This window comes from Cavia porcellus, unplaced genomic scaffold (assembly GCF_034190915.1).
Source record: "Cavia porcellus strain 051 isolate PalLab524CR breed Dunkin Hartley unplaced genomic scaffold, mCavPor4.1 scaffold_18, whole genome shotgun sequence".
NCBI lineage: Eukaryota > Metazoa > Chordata > Mammalia > Rodentia > Caviidae > Cavia > Cavia porcellus.
This window is the reverse complement of record NW_026947501.1, coordinates 16,193,489-16,216,840: the sequence shown is the minus strand read 5'-3', so window position 1 is coordinate 16,216,840 and position 23,352 is coordinate 16,193,489. Positions and strand designations below refer to the sequence as shown.

The following is a 23,352-nucleotide window of genomic DNA, read 5'->3' as shown; positions in this document are numbered from 1 at the left end:
AAAAGGTCCCAGGATCAACCCAAGAGGGCGAGGAGGAGTGTAACAACACAGCCAAACAGCCTACACACCAGCATGCTGCTGACCACAACATGCCACTGCTTGGCTAACGGCTACACACCTTAAGAGCACTAAAGTAAAATAAAGGAATACTATAACATGCCATTTATTTTTTGTTTTCTGGAACTTAAAAGTACAGCTGAAAGTCAGCTTGTTAGCACAAGCTTTAGCTTGAGAAACTTCAACTATTTGCACACAGATTCAATCTATTACCCAAGGAACATCTATGGGAAGTGCACTTGACATCTAATTTCAGGTTGTTTGCCGTTTTGAACTCAATGCAGAATCTAATTGGTGTCAGTGCTTTTAAATTTTGTTCATGGATCTCATCCAATATAAAATAAATTACAATTTTTTTAAGGAAGGACTAATAAAGAGGTAAACATGACACTTTCTGCTACAAAAAGTAATGTCCCTACAAAAGTTATTTCAACCATTTAGGGTGATCAGCTGCAGTAAACATTTTATTTCTTCAAAGTGCTGCTTCTGCCAACAGAATTTCATGTTCTCTTCTTTACATATAGGAACTCCTTTACAGTCCAATTGTAATTCCGTTTGCCCTAAAGTAGGCACAAAACTCAGTGCTACTGTTGCATAGTGTTCTAGAAGAAAAACAGGAGCCTTATTACTACATTAGAAAAGAAAATTTACCCGTATCAGCTTTAGTTTTCTGGACACTTAGATAGGAAAGAGACAAAGCATACCTTCTGGCCAGTTTCTACATCTCCATTTCATGACGATCTTTCTATTTGTTAACTGAAATCAAAAGGGGAAACGCCACTGAAAACATTCTGAATTGAAACCCCCAATTACTAGGAGAATCAGTGAACACAGTCCCCCATCCAGTTGACGTGCCAGTACCACTGTCCTACAGATGAGCATCCAGTAGAAAATACTGGGAGCCACAGCACAGCCAGTATCAAGGGTGAACCAACTGACATTTGGCAACACAAACCATAATGATTTCAGTGCAGAACTAGAGCAGTTTTATATCTATATAAAACCTGAAATGTCTAGAAGCAGCTGGGATTCAGACCTGTTTCTATCATAATAAGCATCTGCACAATTGAGAAACTGAAGGCTTCATCTTTATCACAGTATAGATAAAATTCGTTTACCAAAACATTTAACTTGAAAACATAACAAAAATAGCACTTTATAGAGAACGTGGACAGTCGTTACTTAAACTCTTTCCGAGGTTTCTGACCCTGCACTGCCTCGCACAGCCACCATCCCACTGCGGTTCTGTTGCCTACTAACTGCCATCCACACACACTCATCTATCACCAGATTGATGAAGGGATCAGCTCTGCCACCATTTATTTTCAATGATTCATGTCCATAAATGTTTTCAGCTTAGGAGAGTGAGCTTTCATCATGTTGTCTTTAGCCTCAGAGCTCCTTTGGAAGGATTTTAAATAACATTTTTAATTTTTCTCTACAACCAACTACAATCTCAACATTCTGTGAGCTCAGATAAAATTCCAAGTTAAAAAAAAAAAAAAAAAAAAACAGTATGGACAAAAAGAGTTATTACTCTTTTGTAAAAGAGTAATACTCTAAAAGCAGAGTTAAGTGCCAGCTTGGTTTTTTGCTTTTTGAGGTACTGCAGATTGAACCCAGGACCTTCACACTGGTATTAGATCCCTAGCCCTTTTTCAAAATTTGGAAGAGCTGGGCCTGGTGGTGCCCATGTACACGCCCAGCAGTTAGGAGGATTGTCACACATTCAAGCCCAGGCTGGGTTACATAGTTTTGGGTCAGCCTGAACTACACAGGGAGACTTGTCTCAAAAACAAAAAACCTCTCGAGTCAAGGGGTCTCACTAAGTTGCCCAGGCTGGGCTTGACTCTGTAAACGCTCCTGCATTAGTCTTCCAGTGCGGGGACTACCCCAGCTCCCAGCTTACTACTTTTAATTCCAAGATTACTTACCAGTTCTATATATTCACCAGTGATGGTCCCATCAAACATTTGGAATTTCCCTCCCTTTTCAGCTTCTAACACAGCAGGAGATTTAGAAAACTTTTGCACCAGCTAGCCAAGCAAAACACAGTAGACATGTTATTCATTACACACTATTATTACCTTTCATGTGTGTAACTGCATACATGTGTGCTGGGGATCGAATTGAGAACCTTGTGCCTTGTCATGCTAGGAAAGCCCCAAGCTAGGAAACCACTATTAAATCTCCAGCCCTGTGAAATACATACTGCAACAGTGTACTTGTTTGCTTTTATCGTAGATGTAGCTTTTGCTTATACAAAAGCTTTCTCTTTCCAGCCCACCCAGGGACGCAAAAAAAAAAGCTTTCTCTTCCTAGAGAGAGAACATGGTCCACTACCACATCCTCTAGTTGCTGATACGGCCCGCGGAGGTGCCCGTTTGGTTCCCTGAAGTTGTTTACAAGCCAGGCTTACACATTCCCAGTGACAGCACCATCCCAGAGCCCTTCAATCAAAAGCTAAATCCAGCCCCTGTAGCACGTTTCTGCCATCGTCAGCATGCAGGATCCTAGCTTAGGGAGCTACTCACGTCCTTCACAGTGAAGATGCTGTAGAGCTGCTCCACCGTTGTATCAAACAGTTCTGTCATGTGCAGAGCCACAGTGGGAATCTTTACACCCAGCGCCATTGGAGAGGCCGCCTGAATCTCAGCCAAAGATTTCAGAGCACAGTGAGCATACCAAGAGAGAATGCTGCTGGGATTTAAGTCTTCTCGATAAAACAGCATCCCAAATTCCACCCTACCCCTTCTAGACACAGGAAAACAGCAGGACAAATCTTTTTTTCTTAGTTCTACCAGTGCAGTGCTGTCTTTGGAAACAAGGCTCACTCTTCCCGGGTCTGTAGCTCTTTCCATTCCCAGGCTATGATATAAATTCCCCTAGTTCTACATGGACAGGCAAATAAGGACCAAGAGGGTGGAAGGAAAGATAAGTCCACTTAAGGCTAACAGGTTTTAATTACACCCACACTCCCGGTCCCCCAATCCCAAAGTTAAGAGAGAGCTCTTCGATTGTGATATATTCACCTCCGTTACCTCACTTTGGAATCTTCCTACCAAGAAACACATTTTTACCGTAGTCTTGAGTTCATTATCTACCCACCATTTATAAAGGATAGTTTATACTTCCCTTCCACCAAAAGCAAAAAGCTTAAGGCTGTGGTTATAGCTCAGTAGTAGAGCACTTGCCTCGTGTGCATGACCTAGGTTTTATCTCCAGCCCTAAAATGAAAGTCTTATAATTTCTACAGTACAATGTGCAGGTGTAAAGCCTTACGGGGGATGCACAGGTGGGTTAATGCCCTAAAAGGCTGTACTTCTTCCCTCCCTACACTCTGGCCACAAACGGTCATACCTGCAAGGTACTTTCACTCAGTTTCCTTTTAACAGTCAGTTCCTGGTTTGTCAATGCTTTTGTTGGTAAAATCATTCCCATGGTAAATTCTACAAAGAGACATGAGGAAAGAGTTTTAGAAACGTCTATTTTATGTGAAGCAAAAAAAAAAAACAAAGCAGAAACCAAAAACAGTATGAATAAAAAAAGTATCAAAATAATTCCTATACCATACTGAGAATCTATAACTTTCCTTATAAAACCGATCCTTTACATGAATTCCACAGAATCTAAAGCCTTTTATGCTTTTCCTTTTCAATTGCCTCATTATATCATGTCCTAAAAACCAGAATATTTGTTAAAAGCTCTTTTCCAAATAGCTATATTCGATATGACTGCTAGCAGCGCTGTGCCCCTCCCCCACTCCCAACACTAAGGCACCCTCATGGGCCACCACCTCAAGGGCGTCTTCCAGGCTTCAAGCCTGTGAGCCCGCAAATGTGCCATCTCGGGCAAAAGGCAAGGGCAACAGCCCCAAACCTGGAGATTCAGCAGACAGAGGCCAAGGGGCAGGGGCAGGATAAAGCTCTGCCAGGCACTGCGCCTGGCTGGCAACCTTCCTAATTTAGAAGGTGATGACCTCACTTCCATGCCCTGCAGGGGTTATCTGGGTGTATTTTAGCTATCACTGTGATACTTGCAGTCATTTTCATTCATACATTCATTCACCCAACGAAGACCGATTAAGCACCTACTCTGTGCCAGGCATTGTGCTAGATGTTGGAGGAAGAGCAGTGAACAAGACAGACACCTTCCATGCCCGCACAGCGCTTACAGTCTAGCAGAGAAGACAGACATTCAACAGGGCGTTATGCAAACCACTGACTAAGTGACTTCCACTCCAGAAAACTGCTCATGATGCTGTAGACACAATGGTTCACGCTCTGCACGACCCTAATGACCACTAAACGCGGCCTTACCCAGGACTAGCCTTCAACATCCGCACTACACCGTAGGCTGCAGTGTGAAGGGCGATTCTGGAGCCTAACCTGGGAATCCAGAACACAGTCCAGAGCATAACTTGGGCAAATAGGAAAGGGACCCTCTGGGCCACAGGGGATGGTGCCTTCTTTACCCGTCTTAAGTGCCTTCAGGTAATCTCCAAGGGCCTCCCTGACCTTGGCGGTGCCTGCAGTTTTCATAAGATCCTTCAGTATTTCCCCATCTCCTTTCTTTTTACTCACGTTCACCTACAAATCAGAAAAACACAAACCTAAGAAAAATCTGGTTCAATGTGTTACACATTTGGCCACAGAGAGGGAGGCGCTGACGGGGAGGGAAGCAGCTGCCCGAGACCTGACTGCTTTCTTCCGTGAGGAGCCAGAGATAAGGGAAGGCTGGTGATCAGGGTGCGCTGACCGAGGCGGCCAAGTGCAGCTCGGGATGCAAACCCCTCCACTTGCGTCAAAACCATGAGCGTGTCGGAACTACAGTGCGGGTGTGGACCAGGGCCGGAAACCTACTGTCTGGCGTGGTGGCCACTCGCCACGTGGGGTCGCTGCACCCTGGAAATGTGCCTGGTGTAAATTGAGTTCAGTAATACACACCAGACCCCAAAGACTCAGTACCGAAAACAGAACACAAAGTATCTTATTGAAAACATTTATACTAGTAATATACTAAGACAGCTCCACATATTGGCTTAGATAAAACTCTGTTGAAAGTATTTCACTTGTTTTTTAATACGGTTATTAAAATTTTTAAATTACATGTGTGGCTTGTACCATGCTGTACAGCACTAGTGCTGCACAACCCAAAGCATGATGATTAGGAAATCAAGTTCCCAGGCATCCTGGCCTGGGCTAGACTGCCGGCAGGGAGGCGAGCTGGGCGAGGGAGCACAGGGCCGCAGCACAGCGCTCGGCGCACAGCAGAGGTGCCGCCTTGAACCGCTTAGGGTCCCAGGGATTTAGCTGAGCTCAGCCTGACCCCAGACCCCACTTGAACCTGGAGTTTGTTCTGTAATGCCGCTGAAGAAACGGAACCTAAAAGACCTCATTAACTGCTGTTAGAAAGCTGCTCAGCCAGTGACGGGAACACAGCCCCTCAGGGCAGCAACCACAGGTCTGAAAGATGCAGCCGGGACAGCCTCACCTCGATGGCTTTGGTAACCTTCAAACAGCAAGTCACAAGACATGCCGCTCAGGAGGATTTCATCCTTACCTCTCAGGATGCCTCCATGCTGGATACACTCACAAGTCAACGAAGACCCTTTACTTAACTCTCTTGATTGCTGTACAAATGGTCTCCGCCCAGAGCCACACTTTCAGCAAAAATAGTCCACTAACTAACTGCAAACCAGACATGGGGCTGCACTGGCTCCATTCCCCAGGGACAGTCAGAAGCAAGCGCACTGTTGGTTTATGAAAAAAGTCATGACACGTAACCAAGGCAGAGCACAGCTACAGCTGAGAATTGTCACTATTTAAAGGGAAACAGCCAAAGTACAGGGGAAGGGAAAACAAAATCACATTCAGCAAGCCATGCCAGCGGCAGAAGCAATTCACAGTACATACACTCACACGTCACCTGGTGACACCGGGCTAACCCCACCTCACACGAGGAGGCCACCGAGGGTACGGTCACCCGCTCGGACCCTTCCTGCTCTTCCTACCACTCGGCTTTCTGGCCCAGGCTGCCCCTCAGTGCAGTGACCCCTCCACGCCCACCAAACTATCGCACGAGAAGCACAGTCTGAAAAGTGTTTGAATGCCCGCCTGTAGCAGAAGCTTATTAATACAGCAAAAAGAAAACTCCAACCAATACCTCAGTGTCATCCACTTCGTTTTCTTCAGAAAGGTTGGGTATTTCAATCAATCCCTTGTGCTTTGCACCAGATTCTTTAATTGTACCTAAAAATGAACAAAATAGTCCTTCAATTTAAAAAAATTAATAAACTGGTTTTGTGCAAAACTGCCCTGAAAAAAAAAAAAAAAAACTGCCCTGCATAACTGAACAGCCCACACGGGGTCCCACCTCTGTCACAGGGCTGTGGCCATCTCTGAGAGAAGGCGCCAATACGGGGATGGGACGAGCCAGGGTGGCACAGGGAAGTCAGGACTGGCCATCCTGACGGGATAAGGGCAAGACAGAAAGCTCAGACCCTGGAGGGCACGGGCAGCAGGAATCAGCGGCGCAGTGAACTGCAGGTGCACTCCAAGCACCCCGACTCCTTTCCAGACTTCAGCATGGCCACCGGGACGCACCGCTAGGACACAGCAGGGGGCCAGCAGGCCTTGCATCAGGCTTTGCCCGGGTCTTCTTTGTTTTGTTCTAATTTTACATCACTCTATTATACCAATCCGCTATAAAAGATTTAGTGAAGCTCAAAATGAGTTCTGGGCTCATGGGTCAAGCAACTAGACCATCATTCGGCAATCAGACAGCGGAGAACACGCTGGGACCCCGCACTGCCACAGTGCACTGGGGAAAGGGTTAAGATACACAGCAGGAAGCATCCGCCCTGGCTCGGAGGTCAAGGAGCTGCCCACGGCTTATTTTCCAATGACCACAATGTGGAGCAATTTCAGCAGCCTTTTTCTGGGTGCAGGGAGTGCGGGGTGGGGGGGGGGTGTGCAACAAATAAATTTAATTCAAGACTGATGACAATTCTCTGGAGCTAGCTCCTATGGAATTGAAGAAGAAAACGTTTTTTAAAAACAGGTTTACAGGTTACATTTATCTTTCACTAGAACCACCTGTGATGCCCAGAAAACTTCAGGACAGTCCCCGGCGGGCATGTGGGCGCCCAGCTTCTCCTTATCAGTCAGGCTTTGGTGTGACGCCCACCCTCTCCTTTTCAGTAAATGAAGCACCAGCGAAACCCCCAAGTTAGTAACCCTCAGCTCTCCAGGGTCAGGAGCCGCCTGCCCAGTTTGGGCTGCGAGTCCTCTTCTACTCCCCGCTCCCTGGTTCTCTGCAGGGACGAGGTGCAGACCAAAGGCTGCGCGAACACGGGAGGAGCCAGGTCTCCTGCAGCTCAGCCTGAGATGCCTGCAGACGCGGCAGCGGGAGGTGCACAAGAGTGGCACGGAGGGCAGGGGCCTCCAGGACAACACCCCAACCTGCTTTCCTTCTTGGCCTTGTCCTGGACACCCACGGCTTCCGTGGCTTTATGGCAGTCTGGTCTCTTCATTCTCCAGAACCAGATGGGCTGGACAGGCTTCAAGTTCTCGCCCAATTCATGACAACAGGAATTCAGACTGCAGAAGCAGCTCCACGATGGCCTCTTCAGAGAGCCCCTCTAGATGACTGACCAGGCTGCCATTCCCTTGCAGACATGGGGAGCTATGTCTTTAGTCCAGAAGGGCAGAATGGCCAAGTGTCGGGGTGCACACCTGTAATCCCAGCACTTGAAAGGCTGAGGCAGGAGGATCATTTTAAGTTCAAGGTCGGCCTCGATTACACAGTGAGTTCAAACCCATGAACTACATAGTGAGATCCTGTCTCAAAACAAAACTAAACAAAAAACCCAGAAGGGCAGGATGGGTCTTATCTTGCAAAGAAACTCACTGTTGCTTTGAGCTAAGGGAGACAGGAGACAGAGCAGGTTTCCCCGGGCCACAGAGCCCTGTCCTGAGGAAGACAGTGGGCAGCCAGATTCTTGCTACAATGCAGCCAGCAGCCACAAAGAGGGAACACCAAGAGCAAATCCCTCGCTGGGAGTTCTGTCGCCAGAAAGGGGTGATCACGGTTTTGCTGAACACCTGCCTGGGCTCTGGTCTGGCTCCCAGACAGAACAAGGGCAGAGACCAAGGCCAGACTCCCTAACAGACTCCCCAGAAAGGAGCTGCCTCCAGGGACGAGGCCCAGCCCTTCACACAGCACAGTGGTCCCCAGGCTCACCGTCTCCTCCTGTTTCTTTCCCTGTTTCTCCCTCCTTGGTTATTTCAACAAGTATCTGCTAGGCATCTACTGTCTTCCCCACCAGGAGCTAATACCATAAAACTCAGCCAAAGACCCCAACAGGAAACTAGCTGAAATGCCATTAACTGATGGATGGATAAATACAATGTAGCATAGCCACACAACAGACTATTAATCAGATGTAAAAATGAACAAAATACTGATATCTGTTAAACATGCATAAACCGCAGCAGCGGGAGAAGCCAGTCCTCAGATGCTACACAATGTTCAGCAGGAACCCGCCTGCACGTCCACGCGGACAAATGTGGACTATCGGCTTCCAGGGGTTTATGATGCTGGGAAAGAGAAGTGACTGCTAAGGGGAGAGTTTCTTTCTGGGGTGACACTTAGAAATGTTCTACACTGGGGCTGGAGGTTTAGCTCAGTGGCATAAGCGCCTGCCTTGCAAGCAGGCAGTCATGAGTTCGATCCCCGGTACCGATAAAAAGGAAAAAGACAAAAAAAAAAAGAAATGTTCTACACTGCCTCCGTAGCACCACTGTAGGCAGCACACCAATCTCATAATCTGAAGAAATGTTCTAAAACTCACTAGGGTGCTGGCTGGAGAACTCTGAAAAACCCTGAATTATACATCCTAAAGGTGTATGAATTATAGCTCCATAATGTTACTAAAAAAAAAAAAAAAATCCCTGCCCTGATGCATGAGTGGAAGGGAGGAGGATGAGGACAGCAAAAAAACCTTTTAGAAAACCATCCACAGTATCAAGTTCTAACACTCTGAGTAAAACAGAAGTAGGAAGGGGAACAGCACAAAGAAAGGTCTGCAATTAGATACAAGAGGGAGGAGACGCTCCACAGGCGGTAAGAACAGGAGGAAGAGGGCACACACCTGTAACCTCAGCATCCAGTGGGCTGAGGCAGGAGGATCGCTGCAAGCTCAGGGGCAGCCAGGGCTACATAGTAAACTCAAGGCCAGCCTGAACTGCACACAAAGGCCCTGTCTCAAAGAAAAAGAACCATGCGGAGGCACCAGCTCCCCAGACCCCACTTCACAGGCAGTGGGGAAAGTGGCCCGGCTGAGCGCACCAAGCTCCAAGCCCCTGAGTGGTGGGAGAAAGGGGAGCTCCAGAACCAATGCCAAGTGCATCTGAGTGTCAAGAACTACTAATACCAACTCTGCGGCCTGTCACTGCCACGCCCATGGCAGGAGTCCTAAAAATATTTACTGAATGAATGAACTGACTGCCCAGCAGCTCTCAGCCCCACCATACCCCCGACACCGTTACCTTTCCAGCCCAGCTTGATGTTCCACTCATAGAAGAAAATCAGCTTTCCTTTGCGGCTGCTGCAAGAAGCCTCCCCTTCCACCTGCTTCAGCTCACTGGTCTCACAGCGGCCAGCCTCATTCTCCACAACAATGCCCACCAAGACCTCTTGGAGCTTCGCCTTGGACCAGCTGGTGGCATCCCGTTCCGTCCTGCGGGAATCCAGAAGGCCAAAGTGCTCACTGGTAACCCCAGTCCAGCCCACACCAGCCCAGGTCCCCTCACACCGCCTCCACAGCCCTGCCCTTCACTCACAAAGTGCTCCTCCAACTACCTTTCACCAAACACCCATTCACTCTCCTCCCTGCTCTGTTCAACACGTAAGTATCCACCATGCAAGGTTAGATTTTGTCTCAAAAACAATGGCTTACTTGGGGAAGGAAGGTCTACCAATCTCACCTTTGGAAAAGGATGGGCATATGTGATGGTGGTAATAATTAAAATAATGTTAATCACGACAATGGCAATTGTCATGCGTTTCACACATGCATTAACTCACGCAATCTGCCCAAGTACTGTCATACTGTATTCCTGTCTAGGGGACAAAAGCAGACAAATCGGGCGGGAGACGTGAGTGCCCTGACCATAGAAACAGACCGAGGACACTAGAGCCAATCGCGGCTGCTGCCCTGGCTCAGCCTTGCGCCCTTCCTCAGCATCCGCCCCACGGCCTTGAGGCGCCCCAGCCCTGCAGGCACAGCGCACTCCTTTGAGGATGAGGGGGTGCGAGGCGAACCTCATCCTTTGCTCCTGAAGGCTACAAAGCGCACGGACAGCGAGCTCGACTTGGAGAACGCAGGGCTGGCGGGAGGCCTGCACGTCAGGGACGGGGGTGGGACCCCAATTCCTGCGCTCTCCACTCCATGCCCAAAGATGCCCCCGCGCGCGCACGGCTCCTGGCTCCCCTTTCACTCCCAGAGACGTCAAGAGGGCTGGTTCGGGGCGGGGGACCTACGGTCACGGCTGTGGGGGCTGAAAGGCCAGAAGCACCCCGCGGCCCAGCCCAACTTCCAGGGGACCCGCAGCCCGGGTGCCGGCGGGCGCGCCGCCCCCTCCCCGCCGCGGCCCTCGCGCCGCCCCGACCCGGCGGCCCGTCTGTCCCCGCCGCGTGGCCCGGGAGGCGGCCCGGAGGCGGAGGCCGCCGCGCGCACCAGTGCCAGTTGTTCACGTTGGTCGCGTCCTCGCGCTCCTCCACGATCCAGCGCGGGTCGCCCTGGCCCCACTTGGCCATGGCGGCGCGAGAACAAGGGCGAGCGGCGGCGGCGTCCCGGCCGCGCTTCCGGCTCGGCGCCCCGCGCAGCGCGCTCGCGGCGCCCAGAAAGTACCAGAAGTGCCCGCCCCCGGCCCCGCCCCGCGCCGCGCCGGGCGCGCGGGAGCCGCAGGAGGAGGCCGGCGGCCGGGTCCCCGCCGGCGTCGGGGGCGCGGCGCGGGGCGGGGCGGGGCGCGCAGCTGCTGGGGCGCGGGGCGGGCGCCGCCTGCCGCCTGCCGCCTGCCGCCTGGCGGGGAGCCCGGCCGGACACCGCCCGCGGGGCGCGCTCCCGCCTCCCCGGGCCCCGCGTGGCCGCGCCCGGGCTGAGCCTTCGCTTCTGGCCGCGGCAGCTCCGGCCGGGGAGCGAGCGCCGCGCGGCGCCTTCAGAAAGGGCGTCTCATTCCAGATCCGCTAGCGGTAACGCCAGGGGGCGGTCACACGCCCGAGTGGGGCGGCCTGCAGCGCTCTGCGAGTCGGAGGACTGCAGGATCCCTTTCGCGGGTTGCCCTGGCTCCTTGGAAAATGTTACAGAGTATGCGTGGGTTTATTAAGCAGAGACAACGAGGGGACAGTGGAAGGCTGGCGTCCCTGACGGTTCGCTCGGCCTGTGCTGCTCTGCCCTGTCCTGTGCTCTGTGCTCTGTGCTCCTTCGTGAAGAAATGGGCGAAGAACGATTTCCCCATGTGCCACCTGGAGCTATGGCATTCCAGCATCTTCCAAAAAAGGACACCAGTTGTGCGTCGTGCCTCTTTACAGTGCTTTGAAACCGGAAGAAAATGACGTTGTAACTTCTTCCACACTTTGCCAGTGTGGACCACTAACCTGTGGTACTGGGGAAGAGCTGATGCGCAATCAGCGGGCGCCATTGTGTTGTGGGTTAGCTGCGCACCGTTTGCCCAGTTCAGAAAGAATGTTACTGATGGAACCCTGGATAGTAAGTGTTGGATACGATCATAGAACACTTTTTTTTTTTTTGGTCTTTTTGAGACGGGGTCTCGCTATGCAGTTTAGGCTGGCCTTCAGCTCACTTTGTAGCCCAGGCTTTTCCCGAACTCGCAATGATCCTCCTGCCTCAGCCTCTCTAGTGCTGGGATTACGGGCATGAGCCATCCCGCCCGGCGGATCATAAAACATTTAAAGGCAAAAGTATAATCACTAAAATGTATGGAACAAACATATTATTTATAAGAAAATTGATCACAGCGAAAATTACATTAGAATGTACTCCCCACCACCGAGGACTGAACCCAGGGCCTTCACACAGCTACATCTGCAGCCCTTTTCTACTTTTCTTCCTTTTTTCTTCTTCTTCTTCTTTTTTGACAGTTGGCTGGGCTGGAACTTGTGATCATACTGCCTCACTTCCCAGAATGCTGGGACTCTAGGCATGCACCACCACCGATCATCTAAACTGTATTCATTTCATTAATGTAAATGAAAAACATTTTATGTAGCTGATTGATCAAAAATTAAATTGGATGAGCACATCTGTAATCCTATAAAGGAGGCTGAGGCAGGAGGTCACAAATTTAGGGCCAGCTTGAGCAGTTTTTCCAAGATGTCTCAAATTAAAATTTAAAAAGTTGAAAGGGCCAAGAACTCGGTGCTCCCTGGCTCCAGGCGCAGCTCCGTCTCACACACACACACACACACACACACACACACACACACACACACACTCCTAACAATATTTAATCATGAAAATAGTTTCAGTCAAATGTGCTGTTTAGATTTGAGACAATGGACAATTGGACAATCGTAGGTGACATCATGCTCGCCCTGTAGCCAGGGTGATGACACTGGCAGACTTTGGGGTAAGTAATACAAAATGCTCTGTTTTTTTCCCATAACCAATCTGTACTGGGTTAAACTCAAGACAGTGTATCCTCCCCTAATGTCACCCTCCACAGGTTAGAGAAAGCAGCCCCAAGGGGGCTGGGGATTTAGCTCAGCGGCATAAGCGCCTACCTTGCAAACGGGCAGCCGTGAGTTTGATTCCTGGTACCGATAAAAACGAAAAAGACCACAAGAAAAAAAAAAAAAAAAAAGAAAGCAGCCTCGACTTCTGTTTCCAGGATTTGCTTTGAGCAGGGCGCTCACTAGACAGTTAGAACCGGAACTGCTCCCCCAGCTGCCGTGCTTCTGTTTGGAGGAAGTCACTGTCCCCTTCTGTTACCCTGCTGCCCATTCCTCACTTAAACTGCATTTCTGCTTACTGAGCTGCCAGTATGCACAGCCGCCAAGGGAACCCCGCTGTGGTGGCCAGCCTGGTCTCAGGCTGCCGTCTGCACAGGGTGCTGGCTGAGGGACAGCGTTTGTTCTTCCTCCCCGTTATCCGCCCACTGGAGGTGGGCCAGCTACCCAGCGGCACCCGGGAAATCTCTGATGTGATGACTGGCGAAATAAAGAGTGACTGTCTCTCAGACTCGTGTAAAATCTATTAAGGATTTTCCCCTACAGTACTGGGGATTGAACCCAGCAGCACCTTAGCACTGAGCTACATCCCACCCTACCCTACTTTTTTTTTATAGACAGGGTCTCACTCTGTAGTTCAGGCTGGCATTGAATTCGCTATGTAGCCCAGGCTGGCCTCAAACCTGACTTCTGCTGTCATTTTCATCTTAACGACATTTTTATCTTAAACATGGAATCCTGTTTAAATGGTCAGTGTGGTTAAGGTGAATACTGCGAAATCACCGAGGCAGTGCATATGTGCTGGCATCATTTCCAGTCGTGATATCTTATGGTTACGAAGTTCCATTTTTTTGGTTTTTTTCTTTAAGCTTAAAACCACTGCTGGTAGCAAACACCAAGTACAGGAGTTGACAAGTGACTCTTCAGCTGTTTTGCACAACATGAGTCCCCCATGCCTGGGGCTTTGAAGAGATAAATAAAAGTGTGGGTACACTGGCACCAGAGAGCGAAAGGCTGTGCAAGGAGGCCTGGCCTTGCCAGGGGCAGACTCTCAAAGATGGAAACAGAGCAGCTCGCTCCGGGCGGAAAAGAGCAACGCTGGCCAAAGCGTGAAGGTCGGCAATGGAACCAGTTAGAAGGCAGGATGGACACAAACAGGCAGGAAGGTCCTGAGGACGTGGAAGAGGCTGTGAGGAGCACGCAGTGTAGGACCAGCGTGAAGATGGCAGGCAGCAGCAGAGGCTCCGGCTCCCCCAGCGGTGCCAGCACCCAGGACCCCGCTCTGGTCCTCCATTCACAGGCTGAGTGACCGTGAGCCATCAGAGTATTCCTCCCGCAAAGTGGAGGGCATCGTGAGCCCGAGGACAGGAAGCATGAATGTAGGAAAGTTGTCTGCCCTGCATTTCCCTAAGAGCCGGACACAGATTTACGAAGACAGCAGGTCTCCAGTCCCCTTCTACCCGGAGCGCAAGCTTAAGCCCTTGAGAGAACCTGGGTGCCTCGCTGGCGCAGGGGCTGCAGGAAGCTTCACCAGGTGCTGCTGTGTGGCAGCTTCTGACCCTCGGCCTGCACCCCAGCGTGGATGTTCCCACTTCCTGGGGTGCGTGGAGAGAGGGGCTCGGGAGCAAGGGGGCGGCTCCCAAGCTCACAGGCTGGAGGGCTAGGTGGGGACAGCAGTGATGGGGGCACAGAGGGACACACACTCTGAGAGCGTGGGTGAGCGCAGCCCTAAGGCCGACCCCACACTGGTAACCTTCACTGCCCCTCACTCACTGGAAAAGGCCGGGAAGGACCGAGTCACACAGAGAAGTGGGCGCGGCCACCACAAGGCCTGGCTGTGACTCCTTACCTCTCACCGGGATCTGGAGGATTCTGATTCTACAGACACCAACAAGAAGCCACTCAACCAACCATGCTGGGGAGCTTGGCATTCTCCTTGTTTGTTTGATTTGGGGGGCTTTTGTTTCTTTTTTTTTCCCCTTTGCTTTTCATTTTCCTTCCCAGACACGGTCTTGAATTCACAGCAAGCCTGTTTCCTCAGCCTCGCAAGTCCCGGGATCCCCGGCGCGCACCACCACGGCCCCTTCTTAGTTCTGTTAACTTTCTGTTACTCTCGAGCTCACGTGTCTCTCCTCCTTCTTCAGTGTCTTTAATTTTTCCCCTTTTCCCAGTGCCTCCATTTTCATTATATTGCTCTTAAGCCTTATTAATTTCTAGCTACTTAGTTGACTTTGTTGTCGTTACTAATGAGTTCTTTTTTTAAGAGCATCACAGAAATGAGGCAGAGAAGATTTGATTGAAAACTGATATTATTGATAGTATCAAGTCAGAGTATAGGCAACTACACTGAAGACGACAAGACTCTATGATACACATTCTGGATTGATAACTGCCGGTTTTTGAAGTTCTATACTATATACAAGGTTCTGTTTTTATTAATACTGTATGTACTGATAAACTCAATTATACTATGTCTGATGATTTAGCCAATTCTATTGGAGATAACAAGAGACAACACAGGAACCATGGTAGAACTCTTTGTACAATGGTCTTATATGTTTTTTTTTTGTTTCATGTGTTTCTAGGAATATGTTTTGTTTTGTCTTGCTTTGTTTTGTTTCTCCCTCTAACATAGAAAGGATAGAAATACATGTTAAGACTCATGCATGTGTAGAATCTATAAACAGTTTATGAAAACCTGATCTTATGACACATGATGAAATGAACAGATACTTGGAAGAAAAAGAGACACTAAGGTTCCCAGTGCTGATCCTGGAGGGTCATAATGAAATCCAGCAGTAGTTTTATTCTTTGTTCAGAGTGATATTAGCCTGCTTGAGTTTGTTCAATCTCAACATAATTGAAGATATGGATTAACTGCATGTATGTTTAAGTGTATAGGATTGATAACTATATTTCTAAGTTTTTGTTGGATAGTTGAACAGAACTGGTTGCACTCTCACTGTTTGAATCCCCACTTTATATGCTCCACTTTAGTATCTTGAATAACTATTTGTAAGAAGACAATCTGTAATCATCAACTAGTGATCTCTTACTGTTTATTTTTTTCTTTGAAATTATGTATTATTTCTACCCGTTTTCTGTTTTATTTAGACTTTCTTTAAATTAAATTAAAAAAAAAAGACACTACAGTATCCAGTGCTGATCATGGAGTGTCATGATGTGAAATCTGGCAATACTTTGTTCAGATTTTAACCTGCTTTAGTTTGTTTAATCTAAACATAAATGAGGATATAGATTAGATCCCAGGTACCGATAAAAAGGAAAAAGACAAAAAAAAAATGATGATATGGATACCTGCATGTATGTTTAAGTGTATAGGATTGACAACCATGTTACCAAGTTTTTGTTGGACAGTTGAACAGAGCTGTTTGCAGTCTCGCTGTTTGAATTCCCACTTTACATGTTCCATTTTTGTACCTTGAACAAGTATTTGTAAAATGACAGTATGTAAACATCAACTAGTGATTTCTTACTGTTTATTTTTTTCTCTGTATGTATTATTTCTACATATTTTCTGTTTTGTTTAGTCTTTCTTTAAATAAATTTTTTAAAAAATGAGTTCTTTTTTACTGTTAATGGTGGTATAGTTGTTGTGTTTGGCAGAGATTTTCTATATGTTAGTATTTTCTGTGATTCTGTATTTTTTTTTCTATACGTTTTCTTTAGTGATGTGATTCTGTATTATTATAAATGTCTTTTCTATTGCTAAGGGTGATATAGTTGTAGCTTTTATTGGTTTTTATGGTGTATCAATATCCAGTTTGTTTTACACTGTCTTAAAAGTGCCCTTGTTGGCGGGGGAATGCCCCTTTAATATAATTTACCCAACAAATATCTGCACCAAAATACAAAACTTTATTTTACATGTTTGGACAGTGAGTAGGCAAAGTATTATCATTTATTGAACTCAGATTTCCGTTTTTTAAAAACTATACTCAAGCTCTTGAGTATTTCACTTACAAAATTCCGCAGGTGGCACACTTGTTCCTGCCCAAAGATCTGCATTTGCTTAATTCTATTCTTGTCTTTTGCTGTTTGACAGACTTAGTACCCTCACTCACTCCATTGTTAGTCAACAGTTCCATGTCTCTTTTTATCTTTTGCGTTTTGTGCTTCTTGTTCTTTCTTTATGTTTTATAGTGTATCTGTGAGGTGCAGGGTGTTCGTTCCCCAGATCCACAACAATTACCTCCTTAGAAAACGTCACTCCTTTTAAGGGTCTTTTTTGGCTTTCAGTAACTGAAGATCTGAGTGTTTTATTAAAATTGTCACCCTGTAAGAGAATGGGATACAGCAAAAGTGATTAGTTTATGAGCATAACAAGCCCTGCTTTTAAAAAGTATACATTCTATGTACATTGTAAACTAGAAACAAAGGAATACTATGTTTCTAACTGATATAGGAAAGCAACATTGTCACCACATTCAAATGTTTCTGTAGCTGTAAAAGCCTAAATTGACACAGTCAAATATTACTTGACCACAGGTGTTAGTCTCTGTAAAGGAGTCTAAGCCAACAGCCACATGGCCCACTGCTGCTTGTCTTGGGTGGGCTCTGGCTGTGTGGGGAGGGCTGGTGCCTGTGGTCATCTAGGGCCTTGGACACAAGCGTATGGAGGTGCTGACAGTGTTTGTGTGGCACTGGGACAGAGGTGTCAGAGCAGGGACATGGAGGATGGCCCTGAGCGCTGCCTCAGTGAAGAGTTAAAAATCTCTCATTTTCTAGCTGAGAAATTTGTATCACTAGGTGACCTATGAGTTCTCTGATAGCTCCAAGATCCCAGGAGTCTGAGAGAAACAAAAGCAGGGGAAATTATTAATAAACTAAAATGTAAGAATAAAGAATGAGCACATGACCAGGCTTGGCACACATAGCTGGTTTTACACTCTAAGGCTTAGAAAAATGGCTTAAATGACTGGACCCCGGACTCTTCTGGTACAAACTTCACTTACAGATGACGTCACCCCTAGTGAGTAATTTTCCTGCTTCACAGTTAAATGAAGCTATAACCGACTTTGTGAAAGTAGAAAAGCACCCACCTTTTGATTCACTTCTCCAGCCTGCCTGCCTTTTGTTTTGTCCTCTTGCTCTGTCTCCGTGTCCTCTGTGCTTCCTAAGGATGTGTCCTTATTCTGTCTCTGGACAAGGATGCCAGGCCTCACTGGTTCATCTGAGTCCATGATTTGCACTATGATCCTGGAAAGTCAATCCGCAGACATTTAAAACCCATGCATACGAGTTAGCATTATCACCCAAAAGGGGCTTCCTGCCGCATCTCCAGGTACACACTTTTCGTGGTCTCCTGCATCGTATGTCTCCTCATCAGCAGCTGAAGGTGAACAGTCGGCACCTCCATCTGCACAAGGACTCTTTCCCGTCACTTCATCTTTTTTGTCTTGGAAACTGCAAACAAACACCAACAATTCAGAACAGGGAGAGTTCCCCTCTTTCTAAGGTGTGCAGTGGGAAGCTCACTTTTAAACGGGAAATTAGCACTTTTAAAGCTCTGAAATGGAAAAAGTAGGTAGCTGCTGTTACTTGTTCTGTGTTAAATTAATTCTAGGTACATTTCCATCTTATCAGCATGCGCTTATACCATTTATATATAAAAAACGCCAGTAAAAGGAAGATGCAGATGAAACAAAGTAGAAAGATGATGAAGAAAGTGACTGTGGCACTTTCAAAGCTCTGACTAGCATCTAAAGGCGTGTCCATTCTGAGATTGTCCGAATAGTCTTTTCCAGCTCAGCTTGAAGTTTTCTAGAAACAGAAGAATAGAAGGCTGTTTTCAGGGCTGCTGCCCTGAGCGGGTGAACTTCCTGAAGACCCCCCTCCCATTTCGGTGCAGGTGACTCACGTGGCTAATTTTTCTCCATCAATGTGGTGGGGGCTGAGGTGGCCAGCCAGAGGGGAGACAGAGCTGGGTCGCGGTGATCACTCAGGTCACCTCCCCTCACCCCAAAAACCATAGGAATCCAGAGGAGAGGGGAATGGCAGCAGCTGGAGCCCATCCTCCTCTCTTCAGTGACATCACAGAATCATAGAACTGTGCAGTTAGAGAGACCACAGAGAACCACCAGCTGCTCCTCTGTGCTGTCGCTTACCTGTCTGTCTTCTGAAAGGTCCAGGGTGGAAGCCAGTGTCTAGGCCGTCCCTTGGATAAGGGTTTTCTTTCTACTTTCTAACACCAGCCTTCCTTTCCCGATCTGAGCCTAGCTCTTTGTTGCTTCCTTAACAGATTCGAGCAATGAGTCCTCATCCTTCTTACGACAGCCCTCTCCGTAGCCAGACGTCAGTCATCAGCTCTGCGGACGGTGTTATCTCCCACCTCGAGAGCCCATGTGCTTCTCATTCATCTCACGGATCTTCTTCCTGGACACACAAGGAAACTGGCAGTTCTAAAGGGTTGACGGAGCAGGAGTTGAATGAGATGATCAGACCAAAGATGAATACTGGCCCCAACCTAACTCCAGGTAAGAGCTGGTGACCCAGCAGGCGAGGGAGGAGGGAGAGCTCGGATTATCTTACACACTGAAACCTCCAGCCTAAATATGAGACTGGGGGAGGTGGGGAAGGGAGTGATAGGAGGGGTGATAAAGTAAACCAAGGACAGGTAAATAAAGTCTGTTAGTAATCACACAGTGGAACCAAATGTGGCCATAAAAAGAAGTAAATTTATGGACATGGTGGCTCATGCCTGTTACCCCAGCACTCCAGGGCTGAGCCATTAGGATTGCTGTGAGTCTGAGACCAGCTTGGGCTACAAAGTGAGCTCAAGGCCAGCCTGAACTGCAGAGTGAGAACCTGTTTAAAAAGACAAAAAAAAAAAGTAAACTACAGCTGCATGTGTCGATGTGTATGAATTTTAGGAATACCCCTTAAGAGAAAAAAGAAGAAAAATAAATATATATGGTACTATTTTTACCAATTCTATTAAACCATAAAAAAATTACTTGGGTGATGAAATGATATAGACAAGACAATGATTTAAGAAACTCATTGGAATGAGGAACATGATACAAAATAATTACAGTCTTCAAAAATGTCAAGGTGAAAGGCTTTGAACTTGTTCCAGATTGAAACAGACTAGAGAGACAAAACAACTAACTACAGATACAGTGCTGACTAAGTTGGATCTTTTGGCTATAAAGAACATAACTGGGACAATTCACAAAACTTAAATGTGGCCTCTCGGTTTATATGGAATTTTTTTCTACTATTCTTTGAATTAATGACCTCATACTTGCCAGGCAGGTGCTGGTGCCAGTGAGCTATATCCCTGGCCCTCCTGCAACTTGTATGTAAGTGTAGGATTGTTCCAAAATAAAAATTTATAGCCAGGTGCGGCAGTGCATGCCTGTAATTCCAGAGCTCAGGAGGCTGAGGCAAGAGGATTGCTGCAAGTTTGAGACCAGCCTGGGCTACAAAGAGTTCAAGGCCAACCTGAACTGCATAGCGAGACCCTGTCTCAAAAAGACAAAAAAAAAAAAAGTGTTCTATGATCCTATCCAACACTTACTGTCTAAGGTTCCATCAGTAACATTAAGCCTGAACTACATAATAAAACCCTGTCTCAAAAAAAAAAAGAGGGAGCTGGGGATTTAGCTCAGTGGCATAAACTCCTGCCTTGCAAGCAGGCAGTTGTGAGTTCAATCCCTGGTACCGATAAAAACAAAAAATACCAAAGAAAAAAAAAAAAAAAAAAAAACTCTGTTTTTTTCTTTATGGCACTTTTATTCATAATTGTCAAAATATGGAAGTAACCAAGGTGTCCCTCAGTAGCAAATAAATACACAAACTGGAACATCTTGACAATGGAATATTACCCAGCATTAACAATAACTGATAGATGGAAAGACAAAGCAATCTTGCCAAGGGTGGGCGCACACACCTATAATCCCAGCACTCAAGAGGCGGAGGATCCAAGTTCAAAACCGCCTGGCTAAGTAGCATTTGTCTTAAAACAAATGAACAAACAAAAGAACAAAAACAAAAGGAAATCTTAAATTATATTGCTGGGTAAAAGCTGTTGAAAGCTTCATGTTGTCTGATTCCAAATTACGGCATTTTAGAAAACTCTAAGCTATGGCGATGCCAGGAGATCTGTGGTTTCTAGGGAACGTGGGACAGGAGGGACAGATGGAAGACCAGGGATTTTTAGGGCAGTGAATCTATTCTGTATGATGCTGGCTTGGACAAATGACATCAAACATTTGCCAAAAACCACAGTATGGCTGGGCATGGGGGGTGCACGCCTGTAAGCCCAGCTACAAGGGAGGCTGGGGCCGGAAGATCCCAAGTTCAAAGACAGTCTGGGTAATTTAGTGAGATTCTGTCTCAAAAAAATAATAGTTTAAAATGCGCCTATCAGCTGGGCGTGGTGGCACACTCCTATTATCAGAGCACTCCGGAGGCTTAGGTAGGCAGATCGTTGCAAGTTTGAGCCAGGCGCCTGGGTTACAAAGTGAGCCTGGACTGCAGAGTGAGACTCTGTCGCAAAAAGACAGAAGAAGGGGCCTGGAGTTTAGCTCAGCAGCATAAACACCTTCTTGGCAAATGTGAGGTCACGAGTTCGATCCCCAGCACCAAAAAAAAAAAAATTGGCCTGTCCACCTGTGAGCTCAATCCCTAGTACTGTAAACAACACACAAAGAATGAAACCTGATGCAAAGAGCCTTTAGTTAATATTATATTAATATGGATTCATCAACTATAACATATACAACTCTCCTGCAAGATTTTTTTTTATACATTTAGCGTTTTACACTTTTTTTTTTTCTTTCTTTCTTTATTTTTTTTACCAGGACCGGGAATTGAACTCATGACCACCTGCCTGCAAGGCAGGTGCTTATGCCGCTGAGCTAAATCCCCAGCCCCTCCTGCAAGATGTTAATAGTAGAAGAAATCAGGAAAAGAGTACATGGTATCACTTTGTATTTTCTGTTCAACTTTTCTATAGACCTAAAACTGGTTTTATTTATTTTTTTATTTTGTTGGGTACCAGGAATTGAACTTAGGACCTCACACTTGCTTGAAACTGTTTTTTTGTTTTTGTTTTTGTTTTTTTGTCTTTTTCCTTTTTTATCAGTACCAGGGATTGAACTCACGACCACACACTTGTAAGGCAGGCGCTTAGGCCGCTGAGCTAAATCCCCAGCCCCTTGAAACTGGTTTTAAAAGTCTATTATTAAGTTGGAAGTATTGGCACACACCTGTAATCCCAACACTTGGGAGGCTGAGGCACCCCCTCTCAAAAACAAAAACAATAAAAAAAGAGATAAGGTCTTACTGTGAAGCCCAGGTTGGCCTTGAACTCGTGGCTATCCTCCTGCCTCAGGCTCGATTGCCGAGATTACAGCATGTGCCACATGGCTCTCAAGACTGTCTAAAAAAAAAAAATCTACTGGCCATTCATGGACTGAGGGGGAGAAGGACAAGAAGTCAGTAAGAAGCTAAGTCCTCCTGTGAGTGGGCAGCATGTGCGGGCTGCTAGGGGAGAGCCAGTGCCAGCCCCTTCCCGTTTGCAGGCAGGGAGACAGAAAGAGCCAACATTCTCCCCAGACCCCAGCCACAGGAGCCACCAGCTGATCCGGAGGAACACAGGCTGTGATGATGGCTAATGAGGCAAAACACAACTTAATGCTTGTAGTGTTTGGTGTTTCACTGACTTGGCAGGCCTAAAGCCGACAGTCTAATCATCTATTCAGAGGATAACAATACTCATCGCAGCATATATGGAGATCTTCTGAAAGTGGTGGCCATTGTTAATTCCCTATTAGCTTGTTTTGAAATCCTGTATCATTCTCATTTTCTGTTTGATTGGATTTTATTCTGTTTTATCTTGTTTGATGCTGTGTCAGATGGCATGGGCAGTTATTTTGAGAATAACAAGCTATATTATAGTAGCTATTTTGGATTTTTACTATTATCTTTTTTTTTTTTTTTTTGTCTGTTTCATTTTTATCGGTACCAGGGATCGAACTCACGACTGCCTGCTTGCAAGGCAGGTGCTTATGCCGCTGAGCTAAATCTTCAGCCCCCTTTACTATTATCCTCAAGTCCTGTATTGCATTCATTGTTTTGTTTTTATTGGTTCTATTTTATTTGTTTTGTTTGATTTTTACTATGTCTGAGGGTGTCTCGTACATAGTTGTTGAAGACAATAAGAGGCATTGTGGTAACCATTGTTGCTTTCCTATTATCTTGTTTTGAATTCTGTGTCACTTACATGCTCTTGTTTTGATTGGCTTTATTCTGTTTTACTTTGCTTGGTTTTATTCTCTCGAAAATAAAATTTTATTTTAATTTTTTTTTTTTTTTTTTTTTTTTTGGTACCAGGGATCGAACTCACAACTGCATGATTGCAAGGCAGGCTCTTATGCCACTGAGCTAAATCCCCAGCCCCTCAAAAATAAAAATTTTAAAAATCTATTAATTAAAAGAAAACTAAACCAAAACCAAACTGTTTCTGTAAGTACTTAATATAAGTCTGCTTCAGTGTTCCAAGGGACACTAAGA

The 23,352-nt window shown here is 46.7% G+C and overlaps 2 protein-coding genes across 3 annotated transcripts; both read right to left on the bottom strand.

Annotated features, from left to right (window-relative positions):
- Positions 1-147: 147 nt before the first annotated feature.
- On the bottom strand, positions 148-10,982 carry Ahsa2 (Putative activator of 90 kDa heat shock protein ATPase homolog 2). 2 transcript variants are annotated; one of them, XM_013150065.2, is made up of 9 exons: positions 10,799-10,982; positions 9,609-9,799; positions 6,223-6,308; positions 4,532-4,646; positions 3,418-3,506; positions 2,592-2,708; positions 1,992-2,093; positions 762-813; positions 148-659 (listed from the first exon to the last, which is right to left on the bottom strand). In XM_013150065.2, the coding sequence occupies exons 1-9, from the start codon at positions 10,876-10,878 to the stop codon at positions 487-489; spliced, it is 1,005 nt and encodes a 334-aa protein (XP_013005519.2). In that variant the 5' UTR covers positions 10,879-10,982; the 3' UTR covers positions 148-486. The 2 variants fall into 2 exon arrangements, with proteins under 2 accessions (XP_013005519.2, XP_003467559.2); XM_003467511.3 differs by having other exon boundaries at positions 2,592-2,702; positions 10,799-10,980.
- Positions 10,983-16,670: 5,688 nt separating this feature from the next.
- CUNH2orf74 (chromosome unknown C2orf74 homolog) lies at positions 16,671-18,577 on the bottom strand. The gene is made up of 4 exons (XM_063229473.1): positions 18,431-18,577; positions 18,124-18,237; positions 17,874-18,030; positions 16,671-17,107 (listed from the first exon to the last, which is right to left on the bottom strand). Exons 1-4 carry the CDS (start codon positions 18,547-18,549, stop codon positions 16,928-16,930), a joined length of 570 nt encoding a protein of 189 aa, XP_063085543.1. The 5' UTR covers positions 18,550-18,577; the 3' UTR covers positions 16,671-16,927.
- Positions 18,578-23,352: the final 4,775 nt, after the last annotated feature.